This window comes from Haliotis rufescens, unplaced genomic scaffold (assembly GCF_023055435.1).
Source record: "Haliotis rufescens isolate VD_foot unplaced genomic scaffold, xgHalRufe1.0.p SCAF_5, whole genome shotgun sequence".
In the NCBI taxonomy this organism is placed as follows: Eukaryota; Metazoa; Mollusca; class Gastropoda; order Lepetellida; family Haliotidae; genus Haliotis; species Haliotis rufescens.
In genome coordinates this window covers 37,876,152-37,903,501 of record NW_025964223.1, presented here as the reverse complement: position 1 = coordinate 37,903,501, position 27,350 = coordinate 37,876,152, and the positions used below count along the sequence as shown (strand labels likewise).

General features: G+C 42.6%; 3 protein-coding genes and 1 long non-coding RNA gene across 5 annotated transcripts in view; 3 read left to right on the top strand and 1 right to left on the bottom strand.

Moving 5' to 3' along the window:
* The window catches only part of LOC124116332 (24-hydroxycholesterol 7-alpha-hydroxylase-like), a 33,294-nt gene extending 26,525 nt beyond the window's left edge, over nt 1-6,769 (top strand). Inside the window, exons 9-13 of one of the 2 annotated variants that reach the window (XM_046477626.2) lie at nt 2,535-2,650; nt 3,615-3,710; nt 4,446-4,534; nt 5,721-5,808; nt 6,080-6,769. In XM_046477626.2, the coding sequence (XP_046333582.1) occupies nt 2,535-2,650; nt 3,615-3,710; nt 4,446-4,534; nt 5,721-5,808; nt 6,080-6,151 (461 nt within the window). In that variant the 3' untranslated portion in view covers nt 6,152-6,769. The remainder of the gene's footprint in view (nt 1-2,534; nt 2,651-3,614; nt 3,711-4,445; nt 4,535-5,720; nt 5,809-6,079) is intronic. The other variant, XM_046477627.2, reaches the window with a different exon arrangement.
* Nucleotides 6,770-9,346: 2,577 nt separating this feature from the next.
* Nucleotides 9,347-10,072, top strand: LOC124116302 (uncharacterized PE-PGRS family protein PE_PGRS3-like). Its single transcript, XM_046477578.1, has one exon. It carries the CDS (start codon nt 9,347-9,349, stop codon nt 10,070-10,072), a length of 726 nt encoding a protein of 241 aa, XP_046333534.1.
* A 1,368-nt stretch (nt 10,073-11,440) lies between these two features.
* LOC124116331 lies at nt 11,441-16,263 on the bottom strand. The gene is made up of 3 exons (XM_046477625.1): nt 16,141-16,263; nt 15,464-15,583; nt 11,441-11,650 (listed from the first exon to the last, which is right to left on the bottom strand). Exons 1-3 carry the CDS (start codon nt 16,177-16,179, stop codon nt 11,471-11,473), a joined length of 339 nt encoding a protein of 112 aa, XP_046333581.1. The 5' UTR covers nt 16,180-16,263; the 3' UTR covers nt 11,441-11,470.
* Nucleotides 16,264-16,334: 71 nt separating this feature from the next.
* The window catches only part of LOC124116330, a 32,205-nt gene continuing 21,189 nt past the window's right edge, over nt 16,335-27,350 (top strand). Inside the window, exon 1 of the long non-coding RNA XR_006858098.2 lies at nt 16,335-16,445. This is a non-coding gene — a long non-coding RNA (uncharacterized LOC124116330). The remainder of the gene's footprint in view (nt 16,446-27,350) is intronic.

Sequence of the window (27,350 nt, the reverse complement as noted above, 5' to 3'; positions counted from 1 at the left end):
GTATTGACAACAATAGTTATATATATGCTGCTTGTTATCTATTACCTGTCTGGTGTATTGACAACAATAGTTATATATATGCTGCTTGTTATCTATTACCTGTCTGGTTTATTGACAACAATAGTTATATATATGCTGCTTGTTATCTATTACCTGTCTGGTTTATTGACAACAATAGTTATATATATGCTACTTGTTATCTATTACCTGTCTGGTTTATTGACAACAATAGTTATATATATGCTACTTGTTATCTATTACCTGTCTGGTGTATTGACAACAATAGTTATATATATGCTGCTTGTTATCTATTACCTGTCTGGTGTATTGACAACAATAGTTATATATATGCTGCTTGTTATCTATTACCTGTCTGGTGTATTGACAACAATAGTTATATATATGCTGCTTGTTATCTATTACCTGTCTGGTGTATTGACAACAATAGTTATATATATGCTGCTTGTTATCTATTACCTGTCAAGTGTATTGACAACAATAGTTATATATATGCTACTTGTTATCTATTACCTGTCTGGTTTATTGACAACAATAGTTATATATATGCTGCTTGTTATCTATTACCTGTCTGGTTTATTGACAACAATAGTTATATATATGCTACTTGTTATCTATTACCTGTCTGGTTTATTGACAACAATAGTTATATATATGCTGCTTGTTATCTATTACCTGTCTGGTTTATTGACAACAATAGTTATATATATGCTGCTTGTTATCTATTACCTGTTCCTTTCCTTGTTAATCTGCTGCTTACAGCAACATGTCATGCAGATATTTCTGTGGATCGATGCTTATGATATCAATCACTGGATTGTCTGGTCCAGACTCGATTATTTACAGACCACCATCATATAGCTGGAATATTGGTGGGTGCGGCTTTATACAACAAACCAACCAACCATCTTCACATCTAACTTCTTTCAGTGGCATTTAGAAGTTGGTGTGATGAAGTAAGACAAGTTCTATGGATGAATAAAGAAGTTGTTCATCCATAGAACTTGTCTTACTCCATCCTCGCATCACTTGGTAGTGTCACTCCAGCTTGATAACGGTGTAAGAATCTACATCGAAACATTGCTGTATGCAATAAACCGGACGTTGTTATCCATGAAGTTGTAAGTGTTCTTACTTGCTCCCCCACTTCTAGAATGCCAATCAAACAGATTGTTTCCATTGACGCTAAAGAGAAACATTTCAAGGTCTCTCAAAAGAGACATTTAATTGTGTGAATCTTAATTATGGTTTCATTAAAACTTAAGTAGTGACAATATTAAAATTTCATATTCTTGAAAAATTGGATTTAGACTATGAAAAGTAATCTCACATTATGTCACTTATATAGGGATAGAGTTGAATGTTGTTTAATTGGATCTATTGTTGGGGTTGCCATTTGACATGTGGGATAGGTATACTGTCCCACTGAGATACTGTTTTATGTGTTGCCGTTGTAGGGACCCAGTGTCCTATAGTGTTGTAATGACTGATTAGAAGCATGTGTCTGTGTGTCATCATGACAGTGGATCTCATGGTTTGCTGGATCCAGACTTGACTGTCAACTGGCTGTTGTAATATAGCCTGGCCTTCCTCCGTGGTCTAGTGGTGGAGTCGTTCGCCCGCAGAGTGGAAGGTAGTGTGTTCAATCTCCGGACAGTGGATCTCATGGTTTGCTGGATCCAGACTTGACTGTCAACTGGCTGTTGTAATATAGCCTGGACTTCCTCCGTGGTCTAGTGGTGGAGTCGTTCGCCCGCAGAGTGGAAGGTAGTGTGTTCAATCTCCGGACAGTGGATCTCATGGTTTGCTGGATCCAGACTTGACTGTCAACTGGCTGTTGTAATATAGCCTGGACTTCCTCCATGGTCTAGTGGTGGAGTCGTTCGCCCGCAGAGTGGAAGGTAGTGTGTTCAATCTCCGGACAGTGGATCTCATGGTTTGCTGGATCCAGACTTGACTGTCAACTGGCTGTTGTAATATAGCCTGGACTTCCTCCATGGTCCAGTGGTGGAGTCGTTCGCCCGGGGAGCAGAAGATCATGTGTTCAATCTCCGGCAGCGTCATACCAAAAGATGATACTTGTTACCCTGCCTGGTGCTCAGCATTAAGGGGATAAAACAAAGGACTGATAGGCTAGGAGTTAGTATACTGTGTCTGAGTGGGGTATTTGTGTTAGACTGTGGTATGGTATCTCAGTGGTCTAGCACTATAAAATCGGCATTAGTCCAGACTAGTACAAGCAGCCACGCACGCACATACGCTAGATAAGTGCAATAATCTTAAACGCCATGTTGGACCCCATTTCACCTCAACTCACCTGTTAGATGGTGAGATATTGCTGACTGCAGCATTAAACACTCACTCACTCACTCACTCACTCACTCACTCACTCACTCACTCACTCACTCACTCACTCACTCACTCACTCACTCACTCACCCACTCACCCACCCACTAACTCACTCACCTGTTGTAGACTGTAGTGCCCTGTCCTGATGTCTAGTGCCTGTGTTGCAGTGAGTGAGTCAGACCTGCGGCAGATGCCCTACCTCAAGTGCTGCATGCTGGAGGCCATCAGACTGCGGTCACCAGGGGTCATCACCAGGAGAGTGGTCAAGTCCTTCACTGTCAAGGTAGATACTGGTAGATTGGTAGCAGTCTCTCGTTCAAATATGAATTTAAGAAATAATTTTTGAAAATCTAAGCTGTGGTTTTCCGAGTTTATGAAGTTGAAACTTTTCATGGATGAACCCATGATTGGAGTCTAAAAATGATTACTCTGAAAATGCTAATGGAATTCTGGTTGGGTTTTGAGAAGACCCACCATGGCAGCCAATATGAAATTGTCATTTCCTGCCCATCTCTCAGGGTGGTGGGGTAGCCGAGTGGTTAAATCGTTCTCTCGTCACACTGAAGACCAGGGTTTGATTCCCGACATGGATACAATGTGTGAAACCCATTTCTGGTGCTGGAATATTGCAAAAAAGCGGTGTAAAAACCATAAGCAGTTATTCAACCTGCCCATTTCTCAGATACTTCAGCATATCTCACAATGATGATGAAATTGGGTATGCAGTCAGTGTGGGGTATGTGAAATGATAGAAGATACTTCATGACAGTGCAGTAGCAAATTGTCCCCAGTTTCATTAATCGAGAATACCTAGTCACTTTGATGCCTGCATTAAGATGCTGTCTGCTTGTGTATTTGGTTTAAATGCAGCCTTTTAGGATGGCAAGTATTGTATTAAATACATGCAAACTGTTGAGGGTGTACTATTCCCTCTTCATAGTTAGGCTCAGAACTTTCAGCCACCCTTCGTATGTAAGATGTAAGATAGTCTCAGGTTTTTGTCTCCTGTTGATGTCTTTCGACCTACACAAACCCCTGGTATCTAGTTCAACTGTAGTTTAAAAACCTCCTCTCAAACCTACATGTTAAGAAGCTGACAGTTTGTTTATTAATACAATTCCAGCAATATTAGCTCATAAAATTGGCTCTTGAATTCCTGTCTGATTTTAAGTGTCCCTGCATGGCAGACATTTTGAATGTGTAATGTTTGCTCCTTTGTTTGAGATGAATGTGTACGTGGTGTGCAGGAGAGGATCGTTCCAGCAGGAGATATGCTGATGCTGTCACCATACTGGGCTCATCGCAACACCAGATACTTCCCTCAACCTGAACAGTTTCGGCCAGTACGACTTCCACATAAACATACTCATTAATCAGTCTTGAGTGGTTGAGAAGTTTTGTTAAACTCAATAAGAAACCCAGATATAATATGGCCGAACAATATCCCCTATGCTGTTGCATAAGAAACACCTGGCTTGTTATTTCAAAGGAGATGGTAATTTTTTGTTAAGCAATTACTTAAGATCATGAAATTAGTATAATAAATGTCCTTGTCCCTTGCTCATATTAATAAAGTGATGCTTTTTTATCCCGAAATACTGGAATTTGTTGTGACGTCAAGTTCACTGCACGTGGTGGGAAACATTGACACCCAATACAAGGCTCCCAATAAACAATGTAATTAAGCTGAAGATTATGTGCTTCTCACCAAGTACCGTGTCAAGTGTGGACATTTATTGTTACATATATTATACGACTGTTATTAAACCAGGTGTGCTTGTTACTGTATTATTAAAGAAGCTAGAGACATAGGACTTTCTGTTTCAAAATTGTTCTGCAAGTAGTGTGAGGTCATGTTTCTGAAGGTAAGGTTTTGGAACATTCAGGAAAAGGCTGGGAAAGGAATGCTTCTATTTTTGCATCTAATGCAAACACCTTTTAGTTTTCGCAAGGTAGGGGGTTCGAAACCACTGTTATATGCATATGTCTATGACAGTTGCAATACACTGATGTTGTGCTCAGCATTGTGATCGATATATATGACACAATACTCATAACACCCTCTTTTCTGATTTTAGGATCGATGGGAAAAAGCTGATTTAGATAAGAATGTCTTCCTTCCTGGATTTGTGGCATTTGGTGGAGGCAGGTACCAGTGCCCTGGAAGGTGAGGTGTTGCCCATGATTAACTGATTAGCTACACTTCCTCTGTGTAAGACCGCCTCCGTGGTCTAGTTGTAGAGTGTCCGCCCAGAGAGCAGAAGGTCCGGGGTTCGATCCCCAGCCACATCATACCAAAAGACGTTTAAAGATGGTACTTGTTACGCTCTCTGGTGCTCAGTATTAGGGGCTCAAACAAGGACTGGTAGGCTCAGGGTCACTATTCTGTGTCTAAGGGGGGTATTCATGTTAAACTGTGGCATGTTATCTCAGTGGGCTAGCACTGTAAAATCAGCATTAATCCGATTAGCGCGCGCACGCGCATGCACACACAAATGTATGCACATCGCTATATAAGTACAATAATCTTGGACGCGACGTTAAACCCCATTCCACCTCACCACACCCTCACTCTTTCTTAGAATACCGACTTGTCCAGTTGGGATTCAGACATATAAAATGCACCAATGCAGACGCAAACACATTTATGTTATATTTTCTTCACTGGACAATACATTTAACACTGGACATTGAGACAATACAGCCTGCTAAACCTTCAGAAATACATATTTTTTCAATAAAATTACACAATGTTTGACACCCGTGAAGATCCGGGGTAGAATAGGTCTTCAGCAACCCATGCTTACCCTTAAAGGCGACTATGCTTGTCGTAAGAGGCGACTAACAGGATCAGGTGGTCAGGCTCGCTGACTTGGTTGATGCATGTCATCGATCCCAATTGTGTGGATCGATACTCATGATATCAATCACTGGATTCTCTGGTCCAGACTTGATTATTTACAGACCGCTGTCATATAGATGGAATATTGCTGAGTGCGGCGTTAAACAACAAACAAACAAACACAATAATTATTGAATGCAAGTTGTCAAGTCCCAAAATGCACCCTCCTTTTAAAAGTGAACTGCATTGGAGCTTGAAACATATTTGGTTTATGAAAGATGCATATTGATATCACAAGGCCATGTCTAAGATTAAAAGGGAAAAACAACAGAGATAAGAAATCAATGAATACCAAAGGAGGAACATTAATATGTTTATTGTATTACACTGTTAAGAATTGGGACATGGATCTGTGATCTGAGTGGCAATTCAGTTGTCCCTGCTTCTGTTTGGAGTAGAAAGATTACATCTCATTGTCAGGTCTGTACTGACATGTTGTCATGTATTTCAGATGGTTTGCCCTGCTGGAGATCCACATGTTCATAGCATTGTTCCTTCAGAGATTTGACTGTCAACTGATAGACTTACTACCTCCACCAGTAAGTAGAACCTACATAGGTCCTGGAAGCAGTCCATGGCAATGGGTTTCAAATTCAGTGAGAAACATTTTTGTTGTAAATCCACATGAAACTACCTGCAAACATTATGTATCAAACAATGAACTGCCAACTCACAATTTCTGTACATAACTATGCATAACTCCTCTAGTCATGACAAAGCTGTTCCGATTGTTTGTAAATGCCTTTTGTTTTTCCATATTATGGCTTTGATAACTTAAACTCACCAGATAATAGCGTTACTCTGTTTCAGAGCCCCCTGCATGTGGTAGGCACACAACAGCCCAGCAACTCCTGCTGCTTCCAATACAGTCTACGGCGGTAGATGGACATAGCTCACTGACAAGGACAAGAGTAGATGGTGTTCATTCTGAATATAGGAGTCGGAGAGGAGCTTAAAAGAATTCCTTCTGAGGTTACTGTCAAACTATACTGATGGCAATGAATAAGGGAACACATGGTTTCAGACACAGTAAAATGATATGCTATGGGTTCACAGCCTTGTCTACTACATTCACGTTGGAAACAATGCACACAATCTCAACACTCGATTCTAACATGTGTTGAATTTGTATGTGCGCTATTTCAGCTGTGCCCACAGTAAAGCTTATTTCCCAGTCATTGTCCCTTATTCCTTGCCATCAGTACAACCCACAGGGACAGAAGATATAGAACACCTCCATTGTGAGGTCTAGCACGGATTGTTATGTTTCATCATACTTGTACATGTATCCGTTTTTGATGAATCACATTTTACCATTTATCTTAAAAACTATTACTTAAATCCACTTTTTTCAATATTCAGGCAAGGTATTCTTTGTTCCTGTTTTATCTGATTTGGTGAATTTTCATTGCCCTTTTACAGGTTTACTGTATTTACTGAATTTAATCATGACATTGCAAGAATAATAATAATAATAATAAAGTCACTATTCACATAGTACGTTAGTGCTTTTGTTGTCATTGTTCCATCAAATATAACCCAAAGTTGTTGCAATTTGTTGTTTCCAATGTAATGTATTAATGTGTGAGAATGGCACAATGTGCACAACTGCTTGTTATTCAACACCATTTGGAAACTTTCCTCGTCTCAGGCGGTTGCTGGAGGTGTTGGAGAGTAAAGGATGGCATTCTCATTTGTTGAGTATTTTAGAAAAACCAAAAAACTCAAATGGCAAAAGAAAATGAATGTATTTCCTTGACATATATTTTTATACCCCATTGTGGAGATACATTGCCATGGTCCACTGCCTGTCAAGAGGTATAACATTAAACCCTACAGGGCGGCCGTAACCCCCAGAAGTGACGTGTAGAAAAACTGATATTAACCAGGTAACAGATGAAGGGATGTGGTAACTGCAGCTCACTGTGGTGGTGACATTTGATTCCCCTGTGTCTTGTGTGTCGTTTGAGTTGTTGAAGTCCATATGAGGAGACGGAAGCATGGTGAATGCTGTTGAATAGGGCTGTGACAAGTACAAATTTACTACCCACGTACCCGCCTATTACCCGACCCTACCAGGTACCCGCTTATTACCCAACCCTTCCAAGGTACCCGCCTATTACCCGACCCTACCCAAGTACCAGCTTATTACCCGACCCTACCAGGAACCCGCCTATTACCCGACCCTACCCAGGTACCCGCCTATTACCCGACCCTACCCAGGTACGAGCCTATTACCCGACCCTACCCAGGTACCCGCCTATTACCCGACCCTACCCAGGTACCAGCTTATTACCCAACCCTACCAGGTACCCACCTATTACCCGACCCTACCCAGGTACCAGCTTATTACCCGACCCTACCCAGGTACCAGCTTATTACCCGACCCTACCAGGTACCCGCCTAATACCCGACCCTACCCAGGTACCAGCTTATTACCCAACCCTACCAGGTACCCGCCCATTACCCGAACCTACCAAGGTACCAGCTTATTACCCGACCCTACCAGGTACCCGCCTATTACCCAACCCTACCCAGGTACCTGCCTATTACCCAACCCTACCAGGTACCCGCCTATTACCTGACCCTACCCAGGTACCCGCTTATTACCCAACCCTACCAGGTACCCGCCTATTACCCGACCCTACCCAGGTACCCGCCTATTACCCGACCCTACCCATGTACCAGCTTATTACCCGACCCTACCAGGTACCCACCTATTACCCGACCCTACCCAGGTACCAGCTTATTACCCGACCCTACCAGGTACCCGCCTATTACCCGACCCTACCCAGGTACCAGCTTATTACCCAACACTACCAGGTACCCGCCTATTACCCGACCCTACCCAGGTACCCGCTTATTACCCGACCCTACCCATGTACCAGCTTATTACCTGACCCTACCAGGTACCCGCTTATTGACCAACCCTACCCAGGTACCTGCCTATTACCCAACCCTACCAGGTACCTGCCTATTACCCGACACTACCAGGTACCCGCTTATTACCCAGCCCTACCCAGGTACCTGCCTATTACCCCACACTACCAGGTACCCGCTTTTTACCCAGCCCTACCCAGGTACCTGCCTATTACCCGACCCTTCCAAGGTACCCGCCTATTATCTGACCCTACCCAGGTACCCGCCTATTACCCGACCCTACCCAGGTACCCGCCTATTACCCAACCCTACCAGGTACCCGCTTATTACCCAACCCTACCAGGTACCCGCCTATTATCCGACACTACCCAGGTACCCGCCTATTACCCGACACTACCAATCTACCCGCCTATTACCCGACACAACCAATGTACCCACCTATTACCCGACCCTACCCAGGTACCCGCCTATTCCCCAACCCTACCCAGGTACCCGCCTATTACCTTACACTACCCATGTACCCGCCTATTTCCCGACCCTACCCAGGTAACCCCCTATTACCCGACCCTACCCATGTACCAGCCTATTATCCGACCCTACCAACCTACCCGCCTATTACCCGACCCTACCCAGGTACCCGCCTATTACCTTACACTACCCACGTACCCGCCTATTACCCGACCCTACCCATGTACCCGCCTATTACCCAACCCTACCCATGTACCAGCCTATTATCCGACACTACCAACCTACCCGCCTATTACCCGACATTACCCAGGTACCAGCCTATTACCCGACACTACCCACATACCCGCCTATTACCCGACTTTACCCAGGTACCCGCCTATTACCCGACCCTACCCATGTACCAGCCTATTATCCGACACTACCAACGTACCCGCCTATTACCCGACCCTACCCAGGTACCTGCCTATTATCCGACACTACCCAGGTACCCGCCTATTGACCGACACTACCCACATACCCGCCTATTACCCAACCCTACCCAGGTACCCGCCTATTATCCGACACTACCCAGGTACCCGCCTATTACCCGACACTACCCACGTACCCGCCAATTACCCGACCCTACCCAGGTACCCGCCTATTACCCGACACTACCCACGTACCCGCCTATTACCCGACACTACCCAGGTACCCGCTGTAGGTCTCAAAAGTAGTGGAGGAGACGGGAGCATGGTGAATGTTGAAGCCCACAGTGGAGGAGACAGGAGCATGGTGAATGTTTTGGAGGTCCGCAGTGGAGGAGACGGGAGCATGGTGAATGTTGAAGTCTGCAGTGGAAGAGATGGGAGCATGGTGAATGTTGTTGAAGCTCGCAGTGGAGGAGACTGGAGCATGTTGAATGTTGAAGTCTGCAGTGGAGGAGACGGGGGCATGGTGAATGTTGTCGAAGTTTGCAGTGGAGGAGACGGGAGCATGGGGAATGTTGTTGAAGCCCGCAGTGGAGGAAATGGGATTACAGTGAATGTTTTTGAAGCCCGCAGTGGAGGAGACGGGGGCATGGTGAATGTTTTTGAAGCCCGCAGTGGAGGAGACGGGGGCATGGTGAATGTTGAAGCCCGCAGTGGAGGAGACGGGAAAATGGGGAATGTTGTTGAAGTTTGCAGTGGAGGAGATGGGAGCATGGGGAATGTTTTTGAAGCCCGCAGTGGAGGAGACGGGGGCATGGTGAATGTTTTTGAAGCCCGCAGTGGAGGAGACGGGGGCATGGTGAATGTTGAAGCCCGCAGTGGAGGAGATGGGAGCATGGTGAATGTTGTTGAAGTTTGCAGTGGAGGAGATGGGAGCATGGGGAATGTTTTTGAAGCCCGCAGTGGAGGAGACGGGGGCATGGTGAATGTTTTTGAAGCCCGAAGTGGAGGAGATGGGAGCATGGTGAATGTTGAAGCCCGCAGTTGAGGAGACGGGAAAATGGGGAATGTTGTTGAAGCCCCAGTGGAGGAGATGGGAGCATGGTGAATGTTGTTCAAACCCGCAGTGGAGGAAATGGGAGCATGGTGAATGTTGAAGTCTGCAGTTGAGCATGGTGAATGTTGTTGAAGTTTGCATATGAGGAGACGGGAGAATGCTGAATGTTTTTTAACTCAGCTTTTGAACTTGATAGACAGGACAAAAGTGTAAAAATAAATCTTGTTTACGCACCGCTATCGATGTTTTGAATACGGTATTTGTATTAGCGATGTTACGATTTATCCAAATCTGCAAAGTTGTATATACCCATGAGACTTGCACCTTATATGCCAAAGCTATTTCTAACAAAATACAAGATGTTCTTATGGGGAAGAAATATATGATAAACTGACAGGAACCTTTATGGGAAAATAATGTTCATACTGGTAAAAGCAAATTTTTGAAATCGAAGCCTTGTTTTCGGCATGACGAGCGAATGCCTTAACCATAAGGCTATGCCATCATTTGTATCGAGTATTAATTCGTATTTCTTTAATTAATGACAATACCTCACTAAATTTATAGAGCATTGCAATGTGTTTTACTTGTAATACCTTCAAGTCAGAATAATGCAGTGTTACTATGAATATAGTAGTCAGAAACAGGCAATCGCCATTTTAAGAATTTCTGTAGGGCAATTTATATTCCATAGTCTGTGATTGTTTGTTTGAGGAAGTTGACCATTTATCTGGCAATGCAGTGAAGTAAAGTAGTATGGGTTACTAAACGACCGTCTGACAACGTTTTCATAACAACTGGCTGTATTGAATCTTACGAGCGAAAGTGTAACGTGTATAATAATGCAAAATAATAAACGTTTCGTCGACGTGTGAGTAATAAAGATGTTTGTTAAAAGGAGTGTGTGAATTCAGTGGATGCAGTGCACTATTGACATAAGTAGAGCACCATCCTGCAAAATCCACGATGATGTTATGCCTGCTTTGAAACATTGTAAATTTTGTTGTGTATATTTGTTGTTGGGGAGGGAGGGTTGTTTTACAAACATGCAACTTTCTTCATATGTCAAAATGCAGGACGTACGATTCCCGATCAGTTCGCAAACCGTGATGATCCGGGTGAGAATAGGCCTTAAGCAATCCATGCTTGCCGTAAAAGGTGAGTATCAGAGGCGACTAACGGGATCGGGTGGTCAGGCTCGCTGACTTGGTTGATGTCATCCATCCCAATAGTGTAGATCAATGCTCATGGTGTCAATCACTGGATTGTCTGATCCAGACTCGATAGTTTACAGACCGCCGTCATATAGCTGGAATATTGCATATTGCCGCGTTAAACAACATACCAACAAACAAGCAATACGTAAGCAACGTTTATTTGCCGATATGTTTACGAACAGTGGCCAAAGAAGCCCAGTACTCCAGCCTTGCACGTGAGGCCGCTGGCACAGGGACAAGTCTCGTGCGAGTTCATGCTGAGGAAACACATCCGTCCCGCGGTACCCAGAGCCTGGCATCGGATGACGTATGCAGGTTTAGGGCCAGTGGCCTCAGGTATGTAAGCCATTCCCTGGAAATACATGGAAATACAAAGTATCCTTGTAAATATACAAGCAAACGTTTACGTCATGAATCTATTCTTTTGGCAGTATCGGCAAACAAGAAACAGATAGACCGATATCGATATCCAGTATAGTTGCCTCGTGACCAAACGTACAAATACATGTACAGCACTTAGGTCCACCTTCCACTGGTTTAGGGTACATAATAATGAATTTTTGAAGCTTACATACAATGTCTTTTAAAAAGGACAGAACTCTCCCTTGCAATAGTGAATGAAGCGTTCATAAAATATATTTACGTCAATGTCATAAATTAAGTTTAAAGGACAAAACAATAGCAACAGCTTTTACTGTACACAGTTATTTTGACTGTAAACATTAACAAGATCCTGTTAACATTTACATTTTTATGGATGAATACAAATATATTGGTATTTATTTCCAAAGCAATAAAACATTTACTTAAATCTGTTAAAACTCAGTGTGACCAAGCAGCGAAAGCAATGTAGTTTATCTTACGTCTACAAAGCATGTCTTTAAAATGCCAACTCCATCTCTTTGACGCCAATACTACTGTATGGTTGTGAAATATGGGTTTATGATCATGGTTAACTAATTGAAATGTTTCATGTACAGTTTCTCGGGAAATTATTACCGGTAAAGAAAAGCACACCTCTAACAATGCTCTGTGGTGAGCTACGTGGAACCCCACATTGTCTAGATGTTAAGTTGAGATTGTTTAATCTCTGGTCGAAGCTTATGTCGGGAAAATTTAGCAAACTATCGTTTGTATTCAATTCAGTCTTGTACAGAGACTCAATTGTAAATTAACGGCTTAAAACATGATTGTCTTTTTCTTAAAATATTTTGGATGAATCAGGTATTTCCTATGTTTGGAGATCAGTTTTTTTATTATGGGCGGCCATTCGGTCAAAAATACGAAGTTGAAAAAAAGGACAAACGTACGCAATTAAGGTCAAATATTACGAATCAAGAACTAAATGTTACAACTAAAGGTCAAAATACAATATTAATAGTCAAATGTTACGAAAAGACGTCATAAGAAAAGAAAGAACAATGTGTACGAAAGAACGTCAGTGAGCACGAAAGGACGTTTTCAATAAAGAACGTCAGTGAGCACGAAAGGACGTTGACAATAAAGAACGCCAGATGGCGCTGCAATTTGTAAAACATTCCGAGTTTAATCGGCTTGTTCCGCCGTGTATAGTATATGATAACTGCATGCCGAGGTGCACAATGTATTACGTCATTCCTCGTGCACTCACCGTCTGAAGTCACACATATAAATGTCGATGTAAACAAGCGAAATAAATATGGTTTGAAAACGAACGCTGGCGTCATAGATGAAACTCGATTTCCTTTATTTATGGCGAGCTATTTTTCCTAACGAATGTGTAAGTTATACATATGCATACAAATCCATTTGGTATATATATTTGTTGTTCAGATATTAGGCAGCATTTTGTTCGCACACAGTTTACGAAAAGCTGTTAAATAAAACAAACTCTCGCACAACGTTCACTTTTCAGATGAAAATGTGCGTCTGAAACAAAACTCGGCATCATAGCACCCTCGTGTTGCACCAAGCATAAACAGTTATTGGATCACTGTAGATGAATCCTAGTTTAGCGTTAAGTGAGTGTTTTTTGAAGGTTGTATACAAAATACATGTACCAATGTTAGGCAGATGTTGGATTACACAGTATACTGTATTTATGAAAAGGCCCTTTAGCGGTGACAAAGCTTAACGCAACATGTTTATACACAATGTGTGTACATTATACATTATAAATAAATGCATATATATATATATGTGACGTCAGACGGTGAGTGCACGAGGAATGACGTAATACATTGTGCATCTCGGCATGCAGTTATCATATACTATACACGGCGGAACAAGCCGATTAAACTCGGAATGTTTTACAAATTGCAGCGCCATCTGGCGTTCTTTATTGTCAACGTCCTTTCGTGCTCACTGACGCTCTTTATTGAAAACGTCCGTTCGTGCTCACTGACGTTCTTTATTGAAAACGTCCTTTCGTGCTCACTGACGTTCTTTCGTACACATTGTTCTTTCTTTTCTTATGTCGTCTTTTCGTAACATTTGACTATTAATATTGTATTTTGACCTTTAGTAGTAACATTTAGTTCTTGATTCGTAATATTTGACCTTAATTGCGTACTTTTGTCCTTTTTTTCAACTTCGTATTTTTTTACCGAATGGCCGCCCATATTTTATATCACCTTCCTAGTTGAATTCATATTTCTCCAATACTCTTGTTGATATATATTGGCAATTTTGTAATGCGGATATTTCAAATTCTAGTAAATGCTCCACATATCGTATTTTTTAAAATCGCCACTAAACTTGACACATATTTAATACATATTATGCTGCAGATGTAACATGTACATTTCTGGTTGTAAGTTTGATCACCTGAATAGGAATCCAATGTTCGGTACTGAATCATGCTAAGGCGATGTAAACATATCAACTGGTCTCTGCTTTAGATTGTCACCGTCATCAGGTGAAATCCAAACAGGAAAATCAGTAGAAAATAGTCAATACCTTACCCCAGATACCCAATTGTGTGCCGATAAAATATAAACTTTTACAGCATTAAGTAACATTGACGCGGGTAACGATTATAATCCATCGTCAACATCCTCTAACCCAAACAGACATTTCTACATTGACTTAACACCTGAATACTGTAACGTGGAGTGTTGTCGAGCTGATGCTGTAATAGAGGCAAAAAAATTAACCACTCCAAAGACATCGCTAGAAATACATAGTCTGAACATATATCTGTACTACTGCAATAGGTTGTACCCCATATCTCAGACCCATATTGTGTAATTTGAGACATTCTTACATCGAACAATGTAGTGGCTGAGTTGAAAGATATATATCTATTTTTTTTAAGCAACTTATATATCGCCATTAAAGCCTTAGATGCTTGACTAGTAAGTGTTTCTGACCAAGTAACTCTAGATGGAAACATTATTCCAAGTATTTATATTAAGGGTTATATTACTTTACTTTTCTTTTCAAGAGTACACTTTTCATGTTTACTGACACCATTCCTGATTGCAATCATCTTAGCCTTATCTAAGGAAACCTTTATCTGACATGTTGTACAGAACAACTCAAGGATAGTAAACTGTTTGTGATAGAAAGAGATTGCGTTTCTTTGTCACAGCTGTTGTTTTGAAGAAGTCAGGAAATAGTTATAATTTGAAAATATTGCACCAGAAGCAATTTCAGGAACGATGCATTGATTATTGAACTGCACTATTCCTCAAGGACATTGAAATATCGCTATGCTATGTTTAATGGAGAGAGATGAATATGCTGTGTCCAATGAATAACCGGCCATATGAATCAGGCATAATACTGATTGTACACCACGGTCTGGACACCACGGAGTCTAGAACAAGTGGTTGACGGCATGAGCATCGATCCACACTGTCCAGGTTGGTTACACACACTGGGATCGCCGCTTAGTGTGTGCATAGGGTCCTGGTGTCCCAGTAACACCACGGATGTTTATAGTAGGAGTTCCCCACTGAGTGGTATATCACCCGATTATGTTTCTAGGTTTGTCAGCACCATACCCGTGCTCGTGGGTTTCACCTAAGTGGTAAACGTCTGAGACCTGCATCACTTGGGGCTTTCCTCCCACATTAAGCTGACACGCCGTGATATGACTGGAATACTGTTCATAGCGGCGTTAAACACTCACTCACTTACTGTAATATTTCTGAATGCGGCGTTAAAAAAGAAACAAACAAACCTCCTTGACGCAGCATTTGCCCGCCCCACACGAGTTTGGATCAGCGGGGTCACAGTTGTCCACCACGTTCACCAGCTGACCCTTGATGGTCTTCAGCGTTCCCTCCACACATAGACACACCTGAAGATGGTGCGAGAACAACGTATATACTGCTGTCTACGAACATAACTGATGCCATCTGAAGCCGTATGTAGTATGAATGTCCCCGTAGGACACTGCAAATACACACTGTGGACACGTCATGCTGCACAACACGACACATTTGCAAAAACAGAGATGCATCGAGCAGTTTGTGAAATGGAGGGACGCACTAACAACGTTACATGTATAAGGTGTATGAAAATGATAACGCTCGTATTTAAATATTTTCCATAAAAAAATAGATTTCAATTTCAATACTCATAACCATCATGACATGATGTGTACGTGGATCAAAGCGAAACTATTCAACCGAGTTTAGGACGGAACTAACGCCTCTGAGTTTGCTACGGAATACAGGGTTCTCATTCCAATATTCTCGTTAACCATGCCCAGAATAACAACCTTTCGGCAAAAAAGTGTTCAAACTGTTGTTTAAGCAGTCATTAGTCTATACGGACTGTAGAAATTCTTGTCAGTACTACGTCTTTGTGTGCCTGTCACTCGGTCGGACTGGTAACTTCTCTAACACTTCTTACCGTGCACAGTATCACTAGCGATGTTAAAGAGGTATTCATGGCGGAGGAGTTCGTGGTTGTCGTGGCAGGGCGTTATCTGTGTACATTGTGTCGTCGAGAGACAACGGCAATGGGAACGACCGTGTGTCCTTGTATCTGTTGCTTATCTTGCTTATCTTGCTGCACGCTTTATTCTTTAAGACACATTTGCTTGATTGAAGGCACAGAGTGTATGTGTGGGTACAACTGACCAAGTTCACCCATATGCTCAAGTTATTAATTAATATTCTTCTCATCAGCATAGTTCAAGACAAGCGAGTTACAAGGTTGGTTGGGTGGTTGGTTGGTTTGTTGTTTTACGCCGCACTTAGCAATATTCCAGCTACATCACGGTGGTCTGTAAATAATCGAGTCTGGACCAGACAATCAAGTGATTGATATGATGTGCATCGATCCACGCAATTGGGATCGATGACATGCATCAACCAAGTCAGCGGGCCTGACCACCCGATCCCGTTAGTCGCATCTTAAGGCAAGCATGGGTTGCTGAAGACCTATTCTACCCCGGACCTTCACGGGTCGTAGCGCCAAGGTTCTGTAGTGCTACACCTATTGCAATATGTTAACGTGCTCCAAGTAGTCTCCCCGAAAGCTTGTTTGGCAAACGTTTATGATTACCCCCCTTTGATTCTTGTTCTGTTCACGTTCACTGTTGTCGAAAGAAGGTTATGTAAACCTATGCAAATTCAAGAGTCTCTTGTCCAGTGCCAATAACAATGTATGTCCTTTTAAAAATATTGATATATCCCGTGCCTTGTTTTACAGACACAAATTTGAAATAACGTGCAATACTAGCCTACGTTCTGTGTACTAAAGACCTGTGGTCTCTCAGTACCTTGAATACATCTCCACTTTGATCGCTTCCAAGAACCGAAACCACGATTCTAAGAAAAAAAGATTCGTCAAACATGATGTAGCCCATATTGGGATTTGTTTACAGTTTCATCTGACTATTGTTGGTGTCCTAAACCGAGACCCATGTTATTAAAGCTGTTTGGCAAACGTGTCAGTAAATACCAGTATACGTCAGCAATATGTTTTGCAGATAGTTAAGAAGCATAAATTATTTACTAAACCCAGCTATATGTTTGACCTCTTAAACTTATGCTTTGATACAGTGGTATATGCAGAGATACCAAGATTCCAAGAAATGCCCTGTCTGAAGGCTCCCTGGCTGTATTAGAAGACACATGTGTATTTAAGATGCACAGGAAAGTACTCGTGAAAATGGGTGCCACGAATTCTAGGGATCATACCCACATTTTGGGGCAGGCTTTTGCGTGTTTAATTTGACCCAATTCTGAAAATCATTGGATCTAAACACCGACCCAACAGGACATAAGGCTCAGATACGACAGCTTAACATCACTACATATTGCGATTGGGAAAAATACACAAACTTAGCACTGCATCTGTTTACGTCTCCAAGTATGTTTTGTCCAAGATTGGAGCTTAGTTATATTCAAGTACTTGTACACATATTCGTGGACTAGCATGCTGGAAAACCATCAATGTATTTTACATAGTGTTGGGAACTGAAGCTTGATTACCCACTGATCCAACCTTGATGTAAATTCAAATCGAACGTGTATCAATTACTTGTATAATCTCATTGCTGAATTGAGACAAGTTTTACATATCACTGCATAATAATTATTCTTTTGGCTGTCTTGGTTATTTACAAGTATGAGTCGCAGTGGAGATATACTATAGAGCGGCAGCCCAGAGCACTTTAGTCAAACGAACAAGGTACCAATATCCGAACACAGGAACATTTACTGTGTAACCCAACATATTCATATATGGATGTCTGCCGGGGACCCCCTGCTGCGTGTGGCCCCTGGCCCCCCAAAAGAAGGGACCATTCAAGGGCTGGATCAAACATTGGAGGTACCACATGAAAGTGAGTGTAAATGAACTGGTTCATCTCACAGAGTACAGAATGGGCCACACCAGACAAAAATCTTCCTCTGCATAAGGCCTGCCAGATCCCCTGAGAGAGGGTCCCAGAATTTGGGCTGGGATAAACATTGGAGGTACCACATGAAATCAACATAAAATAAACTTTTACAGTGTACTAAGTATAAAATACCCATTGCCAGACAAACTCCCTTGCCGCGGGAATATGAGGTCAAGGATACAGAAGAGGTACAGTACTGAGATACGAAATATTTAGTCGGTAGTCAGTGCTGAGGTACAAATGATCTGGTCGGTAGTCAGTGCTGAGGTACGAAATATTTAGTCGGTAGTCAGTGCTGAGGTACAAAAGATCTAGTTGGTAGTCAGTGCTGAGGTACAAAAGATCTAGTTGGTAGTCAGTGCGGAGGTACAAATGATCTAGTTGGTAGTCAGTGCTGAGGTACAAAAGATCTAGTTGGTAGTCAGTGCCGATTTACAAAAGATCTAGTTGGTAGTCAGTGCTGAGGTACAAAAGATTTAGTTGGTAGTCAGTGCTGAGGTACAAATGATCTAGTTGGTAGTCAGTGCTGAGGTACAAAAGATCTAGTTGGTAGTCAGTGCTGAGGTACAAAAGATCTAGTTGGTAGTCAGTGCTGAGGTACAAATGAACAAGTTGGTATTCAGTGCTGAGGTACAAAAGATCTAGTTGATAGTCAGTGCTGAGGTACAAAAGATCTAGTTGGTAGTCAGTGCTGAGGTACAAAAGATCTAGTTGGTAGTCAGTGCTGAGGTACAAAAGATTTAGTTAGTAGTGAGTGCTGAGGAACAAACGATCTAGTTGGTAGTCAGTGCTGAGGTACAAAATATCTAGTTGGTAGTGAGTGCTGAGGTACAAAAGGTCTAGCTGGTAGTCAGTGCTGAGATACAAAATATCTAGTTGGTAGTCAGTGCTGAGGTACAAAAGATCTAGTTGGTAGTCAATGCTGAGGTACAAAAGATCTAGTTGGTAGTCAGTGCTGAGGTACAAAAGATCTAGTTGGTAGTCAGTGCTGAGGTACAAAATATCTAGTTGGTAGTCAGTGCTGAGGTACAAAAGATCTAGTTGGTAGTCAGTGCTGAGGTACAAAAGATTTAGTCGGTAGTCAGTGCTGAGGTACAAAAGATCTAGTTGGTAGTCAGTGCTGAGGTACAAAAGATCTAGTTGGTAGTCAGTGCTGAGGTACAAAAGATCTAGTTGGTAGTCAGTGCTGAGGTACAAAAGATCTAGTTGGTAGTGAGTGCTGAGGTACAAATGATCTAGTTGGTAGTCAGTGATGAGGTACAAATATGTAAGTTGGCAGTCAGTGATGAGGTACAAATATGTCAGTTGACAGTCAGTGATGATGTACAAATATGTAACTTGGCAGTCAGTGATGAGGTACAAATATGTAAGTTGGTAGTCAGTGATGAGGTACAAATATGTAAGTTGGCAGTCAGTGATGAGGTACAAATACGTAAGTTGGCAGTCAGTGATGAGGTACAAATATGTAAGTTGGCAGACAGTGATGATGTACAAATATGTACGTTGGCAGTCAGTGATGAGGTACAAATATGTAAGTTGGCAGTCAGTGATGAGGTACAAATATGTAAGTTGGCAGTCAGTGATGAGGTACAAAAGGTCTAGTTGGTAGTCAGTGTTGAGATACGAAATATTTAGTCGGTAGTCAGTGCTGGATACAAAAGATCTAGTTGGTAGCCAGTGCTGAGATTCGAAATGTTTAGTCGGTAGTCTCTGCTGAGGTACAAAAGATCTAGTTGGTACTCAAGGCTGAGGTACAAAAGATCTAGTTGGTAGTCAGTGCTGAGGTACAAAAGGTGTAGTTGGTTGTGAGTGCTGAGATACGAAATATTTAGTTGGTAGTCAGTGCTGGATACAAAAGATCTAGTTGGTAGCCAGTGCTAAGATTCGAAATATTCAGTCGGTAGTCAGTGCTGAGGTACAAAAGATCTAGTTGGTAGTCAGTGCTGAGGTACAAAAGATCGAGTTGGTAGTCAGTGCGGAGGTACAAAAGGTCTAGTTGGTAGTGAATGCTGAGGTACAAAAGATCTAGTTGGTAGTCAGTCCTGAGGTACAAAAGATATATATGGTAGTCAGCGCTGAGGTACAAATGATCTAGTTGGTAGTGAGTGCTGAGGTACAAAAGATCTAGTTGGTAGTCAGTGCTGAGGTACAAAAGATCTAGTTGGTAGTCAGTGCTGAGGTACAAAAGATCTAGTTGGTAGTCAGTGCGGAGGTACAAATATGTCAGTTGGCAGTCAGTGATGATGTACAAATATGTAACTTGGCAGTCAGTGATGAGGTACAAATATGTAAGTTGGCAGACAGTGATGAGGTACAAATATGTAAGTTGGCAGTCAGTGATGAGGTACAAATATGTAAGTTGGCAGTCAGTGATGAGGTACAAATATGTAAGTTGGCAGACAGTGATGAGGTACAAATATGTAAGTTGGTAGACAGTGATGAGGTACAAATATGTACGTTGGCAGTCAGTGATGAGGTACAAATATGTAAGTTGGCAGTCAGTGATGAGGTACAAATATGTAAGTTGGCAGTCAGTGATGAGGTACAAAAGGTCTAGTTGGTAGTCAGTGTTGAGATACGAAATATTTAGTCGGTAGTCAGTGCTGGATACAAAAGATCTAGTTGGTAGCCAGTGCTGAGATTCGAAATATTTAGTCGGTAGTCTCTGCTGAGGTACAAAAGATCTAGTTGGTACTCAAGGCTGAGGTACAAAAGATCTAGTTGGTAGTCAGTGCTGAGGTACAAAAGATGTAGTTGGTTGTGAGTGCTGAGATACGAAATATTTAGTTGGTAGTCAGGGCTGGATACAAAAGATCTAGTTGGTAGCCAGTGCTAAGATTCGAAATATTCAGTCGGTAGTCAGTGCTGAGGTACAAATATGTAAGTTGGCAGTCAGTGCTGAGGTACAAAAGATCGAGTTGGTAGTCAGTGCGGAGGTACAAAAGGTCTAGTTGGTAGTGAATGCTGAGGTACAAAAGATCTAGTTGGTAGTCAGTGCTGAGGTACAAAAGATATATATGGTAGTCAGTGCTGAGGTACAAATGATCTAGTTGGTAGTGAGTGCTGAGGTACAAAAGATCTAGTTGGTAGTCAGTGCTGAGGTACAAAAGATCTAGTTGGTAGTCAGTGCGGAGGTGCGAAAGATTTAGTTGGTAGTGAGTGCTGAGGTACAAAAGGTCTAGTTGGAGTGAGTGCTGAGGTACAAAAGATCTAGCTGGTAGTCAGTGCTGAGGTACAAAAGGTGAAGTTGGTAGTGAGTGCTGAGATACGAATTATTTAGTCGGTAGTGAGTGCTGAGGTACAAAAGATCTAGTTGGTAGTCAGTGCGGAGGTACAAAAGGTCTAGTTGGTAGCCAATGCTGAGGTACAAAAGATCTAGTTGGTAGTCAGTGCTGAGGTAGAAAATATTTAGTTGGTAGTCAGTGCTGAGGTAGAAAAGATCTAGTTGGTAGTCAGTGCTGAGGTACAAATGAACAAGTTGGTATTCAGTGCTGAGGTACAAAAGATCTAGTTGATAGTCAGTGCTGAGGTACAAAAGATCTAGTTGGTAGTCAGTGCTGAGGTACAAAAGATCTAGTTGGTAGTGAGTGCTGAGGTACAAAAGATCTAGATAGTAGTGAGTGCTGAGGAACAAACGATCTAATTGGAAGTCAGTGCTGAGGTACAAAAGATCTAGATGGTAGTCAGTGCTGAGGTACAAAAGATCTAGTTGGTAGTCAGTGCTGAGGTACAACAGATCTAGTTGGTAGTCAGTGCTAAGGGTACAAATGATCTAGATGGTAGTGAGTGCTGAGGTACAAAAGATCTAGTTGGTAGTCAGTGCTGAGGTACAAAATATCTAGTTGGTAGTGAGTGCTGAGGTACAAAAGGTCTAGTTGGTAGTCAGTGTTGAGATACGAAATATTTAGTCGGTAGTCAGTGCTGGATACAAAGGATCTAGTTGGTAGCCAGTGCTGAGATTCGAAATATTTAGTCGGTAGTCTCTGCTGAGGTACAAAAGATCTAGTTGGTACTCAAGGCTGAGGTACAAAAGATCTAGTTGGTAGTCAGTGCTGAGGTACAAAAGGTCTAGTTGGTAGTCAATCCTGAGGTACAAAAGATCTAGTTGGTAGTCAGTGCTGAGGTACAAACGGTCTAGTTTGAATGAGTGCTGAGGTACGAAATATTTAGTTGGTAGTCAGTGCTGGGGTACAAAAGATCGAGATGGTAGTCAGTGCTGAGGTACAAAAGATCTAGTTGGTAATGAGTGCTGGGGTACAAATGATCTAGTTGGTAGTCAGTGATGAGGTGCAAAAGATTTAGTTGGTAGTAAGTGCTGAGGTACAAATATGTAAGTTGGCAGTCAGTGCTGAGGTACAAATATGTAAGTTGGCAGTCAGTGATGAGGTACAAATATGTAAGTTGGCAGTCAGTGATGAGGTACAAATATGTAAGTTGGCAGTCAGTGATGAGGTACAAATATGTAAGTTGGCAGTCAGTGATGAGGTACAAATATGTAAGTTGGCAGACAGTGATGAGGCCCAAATATGTAAGTTGGCAGTCAGTGATGAGGTACAAATATGGAAGTTGGCAGACAGTGATGAGGTACAAATATGTAAGTTGGCAGTCAGTGATGATGTACAAATATGTGAGTTGGCATACAGTGATGAGGTACAAATATGTAAGTTGGCAGACAGTGATGATGTACAAATATGTGAGTTGGCAGACAGTGATGATGTACAAATATGTGAGTTGGCATACAGTGATGAGGTACAAATATGTAAGTTGGCAGTCAGTGATGAGGTACAAATATGTAAGTTGGCAGACAGTGATGATGTACAAATATGTAAGTTGGCAGACAGTGATGAGGCCCAAATATGTAAGTTGGCAGTCAGTGATGAGGTACAAATATGTAAGTTGGCAGACAGTGATGAGGTACAAATATGTAAGTTGGCAGTCAGTGATGAGGTACAAATATGTAAGTTGGCAGACAGTGATGATGTACAAATATGTGAGTTGGCAGACAGTGATGAGGCCCAAATATGTAAGTTGGCAGTCAGTGATGAGGTACAAATATGTAAGTTGGCAGTCAGTGATGAGGTACAAATATGTAAGTTGGCAGTCAGTGATGAGGTACAAATATGTAAGTTGGCAGACAGTGATGATGTACAAATATGTGAGTTGGCAGACAGTGATGAGGCCCAAATATGTAAGTTGGCAGTCAGTGATGAGGTACAAATATGTAAGTTGGCAGTCAGTGCTGAGGTACAAATATGTAAGTTGGCAGTCAGTGATGAGGTACAAATATGTAAGTTGGCAGTCAGTGATGAGGTACAAATATGTAAGTTGGCAGACAGTGATGATGTACAAATATGTAAGTTGGCAGACAGTGATGAGGTACAAATATGTAAGTTGGCAGTCAGTGATGAGGTACAAATATGTAAGTTGGCTGTCAGTGCTGAGGTACAAATATGTAAGTTGGCAGTCAGTGATGAGGTACAAATATGTAAGTTGGCAGTCAGTGATGAGGTACAAATATGTAAGTTGGCAGACAGTGATGATGTACAAATATGTAAGTTGGCAGACAGTGATGAGGTACAAATATGTAAGTTGGCAGTCAGTGATGAGGTATAAATATGTAAGTTGGCTGTCAGTGATGAGGTATAAATATGTAAGTTGGCTGTCAGTGATGAGGTTTAAGTGTACCAAAGGTCGGTACACGAGCACGAAGTGTCAATGTTAATGTGTAGGAAATTTGACATCGACATCATCTCTGATGTTGACATTCCCCATATTCACACAAAAGGTCATGTTGATGCCATTATGTTCTCATTATCCCTAATGGCACTTACCAGTGAAGTTAGCTGTGATGGTACTTACGAGTGAGGTTAACTGTGAGAGTATTTTCCAGTGAGGTTAGCTGTGATGGTACTTACCAGTGAGGTTAACTGTGAGAGTATTTTCGAGTGAGGTTAGCTGTGATGGTACTTACCAGTGAGGTTAGCCTGGATGGTACTTACCAGTGAGGTTAGCTGTTATGTTACTTGCCAGTGAGGTTAGCTGTGATGGTACTTACCAGTGAGGTTAACTGTGAGAGTATTTTCCAGTGAGGTTAGCTGTGATGGTACTTACCAGTGAGGTTAGCTGTGATGGTACTTACGAGTGAGGTTAACTGTGAGAGTATTTTCCAGTGAGGTTAGCTGTGATGGTACTTACCAGTGAGGTTAACTGTGAGAGTATTTTCGAGTGAGGTTAGCTGTGATGGTACTTACCAGTGAGGTTAGCCTGGATGGTACTTACCAGTGAGGTTAGCTGTGATGGTACTTGCCAGTGAGGTTAGCTGTGATGGTACTTACCAGTGAGGTTAACTGTGAGAGTATTTTCCAGTGAGGTTAGCTGTGATGGTACTTACCGGTGAGGTTAGCTGTGATGGTACTTACCAGTGAGTTTAGCTGTGATGGTACTGACCAGTGAGGTTAGCTGTGATTGTACTTACCAGTGAGGTTAACTGTGATGGTACTTGCCAGTGAGGTTAGCTGTGATGGTACTCACCAGTGAGGTTAACTGTGATGGTACATACTAGTGAGGTTAGCTGTGATGGTACTTACCAATGCGGTAGGCTGTGATGGTACTTACCAGTGAGGTTAGCTGTGATGGTACTTACTAGTGAGGTGAGCTGTGATGGTACTTACCAATGAGGTAAGCTGTGATGGTACTTACTAGTTAGGGTAGCTGTGATGGTACTTACCATTGAGGTTAGCTGTGATGGTACTTACCAGTGAGGTTAGCTGTGATGGTACTTACCAGTGAGGTAAGCTGTGATGGTACTTACCAGTGAGGTTAGCTGTGATGGTACTTACCAGTGAGGTTAGCTGTGATGGTACTTACCAGTGAGGTTAGCTGTGATGGTACTTACCAGTGAGGTTAGCTGTGATGGTACTTACTAGTGAGGTTAGCTGTGATGGTACTTACCAGTGAGGTTAACTGTGATTGTACTTACCAATGAGGTTAGCTGTGATGGTACTTACCAGTGAGGTTAACTGTGATGTTACTTACCAATGAGGTTAGCTGTGATGGTACTTACCAGTGAGGTTAGCTGTGATGGTACTTACCAGTGAGGTTAGCTGTGATGGCACTTACCAGCGAAGTTAGCTGTGATGGTACTTACCAATGAGGTAAGCTGTGATGGTACTTACCAGTGAGGTTAGCTGTGATTGTACTTTCACAATGAGGTTAGCTGTGATGGCACTTACCAGTGAGGTTAGCTGTGAAAGCACTATATCAGTGAGGTTAGCTGTGATGGTACTTACCAGTGAGGTTAGCTGCGATGGTACTTATCAGTGAGGTTAGCTGTGATGGTACTTACTAGTGAGGTTAGCTGCGATGGTACTTATCAGTGAGGTTAGCTGTGTTGGTACTTACCAGTGAGGTTAGCTGTGATGGTACTTACCTGTGAGGTTAGCTGTGATGGTACTTACCAGTGAGGTTAGCTGTGATGGTACTTACAAGTGAGGTTAGCTGTGATGGTACTTACCAGTGAGGTGAGCTGTGATGGTACTTACCAGTGAGGTTAGCTGTGATGGTACTTACCAGTGAGGTTAGCTGTATGAGGGTCATCCCTATCGATACATTAAGTGACTTGCTGGTGGCACTGACTGGTATGGAGGTGCCCGCGGCTTTGTCGATGATATATTTGTTCAGTGCATCAAATCGCTGGCATTGAGCTGAAACGGCGAAACAATAAAGGTATCAACTTTGATCAAACTTAAAGGTTCAACTTTAAAACATTCAAATGTCGAGTCGTCAGTGACTCAATGTCCTGCTATTGTCATGTTGACGTTGCCAGTAACACAATGTCCTGCTATTGTCATGCTGACGTCGCCAGTAACACAATGTCCTGCTATTGTCATGCAGAAACAATAAAGGTATCAACTTTTATCAAACTTAAAATGATAAACTTTAAACAGTTTACTGACGTCACCAGTATGACACTGTCCTAGAAGTGCCATTACACAATGTTTACACGTGCTGAGACGCAGATAACCTGTTGAAAAAGTGATAGGTTGTTTTTTTTTATAATAGAATACAGCTAGTCCTGTTATAACGACTTCACTGGACGACGTTTAAACCAGGGTTTTGGAAGCAGAGTCTTGTATTTTTTGTTTCTTCAATTTAAGAAAATGAGATTCTTTTCTTGTGATTCGAGATGTCTTTTATTTGAATTTTAAAATGGAAAGAATGCGGCACCATTAGCCCTGTCAATCCGGCACCATTAGCCCTGTCAATGCGGCACCTTTAGCCCTGTCAATACGGCACCTTTAGCCCTGTCAATGCGGCACCATTAGCACTGTCAATGCGGCACAATTAGCCCTGTCAATGCGGCACCATTAGCCCTGTCAATGCGGAACCCTTAGCCCTGTCAATGCTGTCAATGCGGCACCATTAGCCCTGTCAGTGCGGCACCATTAGCCCTGTCAATGCGGCACCTTTAGCCCTGTCGATCCGGCACCATTAGCCCTATCAATGCGGCACCACTAGCCCTGTCAATGCGGAACCATTAGCCCTGTCAATGCGGCACCACTAGCCCTGTCAATGCGGCACCATTAGCCCTGTCAATGCGGAACCATTAGCCCCGTCAATGCGGCACCATAAGCCCTGTCAATGCGGAACCATTAGCCCTGTCAATGCGGCACCACTAGCCCTGTCAATGCGGCACCACTAGCCCTGTCAGTGTGGCACCACTAGCCCTGTCAATGCGGCACCATTAGCCCTGTCAATACGGCAACATTAGCCCTGTCAACGCGGCACCACTAGCCCTGTTGGTGTGGCACCACTAGCCCTGTCAATGCGGCACCTTTAGCCCTGTCAATACGGCAACATTAGCCCTGTCAACGCGGCACCACTAGCCCTGTCAATGCGGCACCACTAGCCCTGTCAGTGCTGCACCATTAGCCCTGTCAATGCGGCACCATTAGCCCTATCAATGTGGCACCACTAGCCCTGTAAATGCCGAACCATTAGCCCTGTCAATGCGGCACCATGAGCCCTGTCAATGCGGCACCACTAGCCCTGTCAATGCGGCACCATGAGCCCTGTCAATGCGGAACCATTAGCCCTGTCAATGCGGCACCATGACCCCTGTCAATGCAGAACCATTAGCCCTGTCAATGCGGCACAATGAGCCCTGTCAGTGTGGCACCACTAGCCCTGTCAATGCGGAACCATTAGCCCT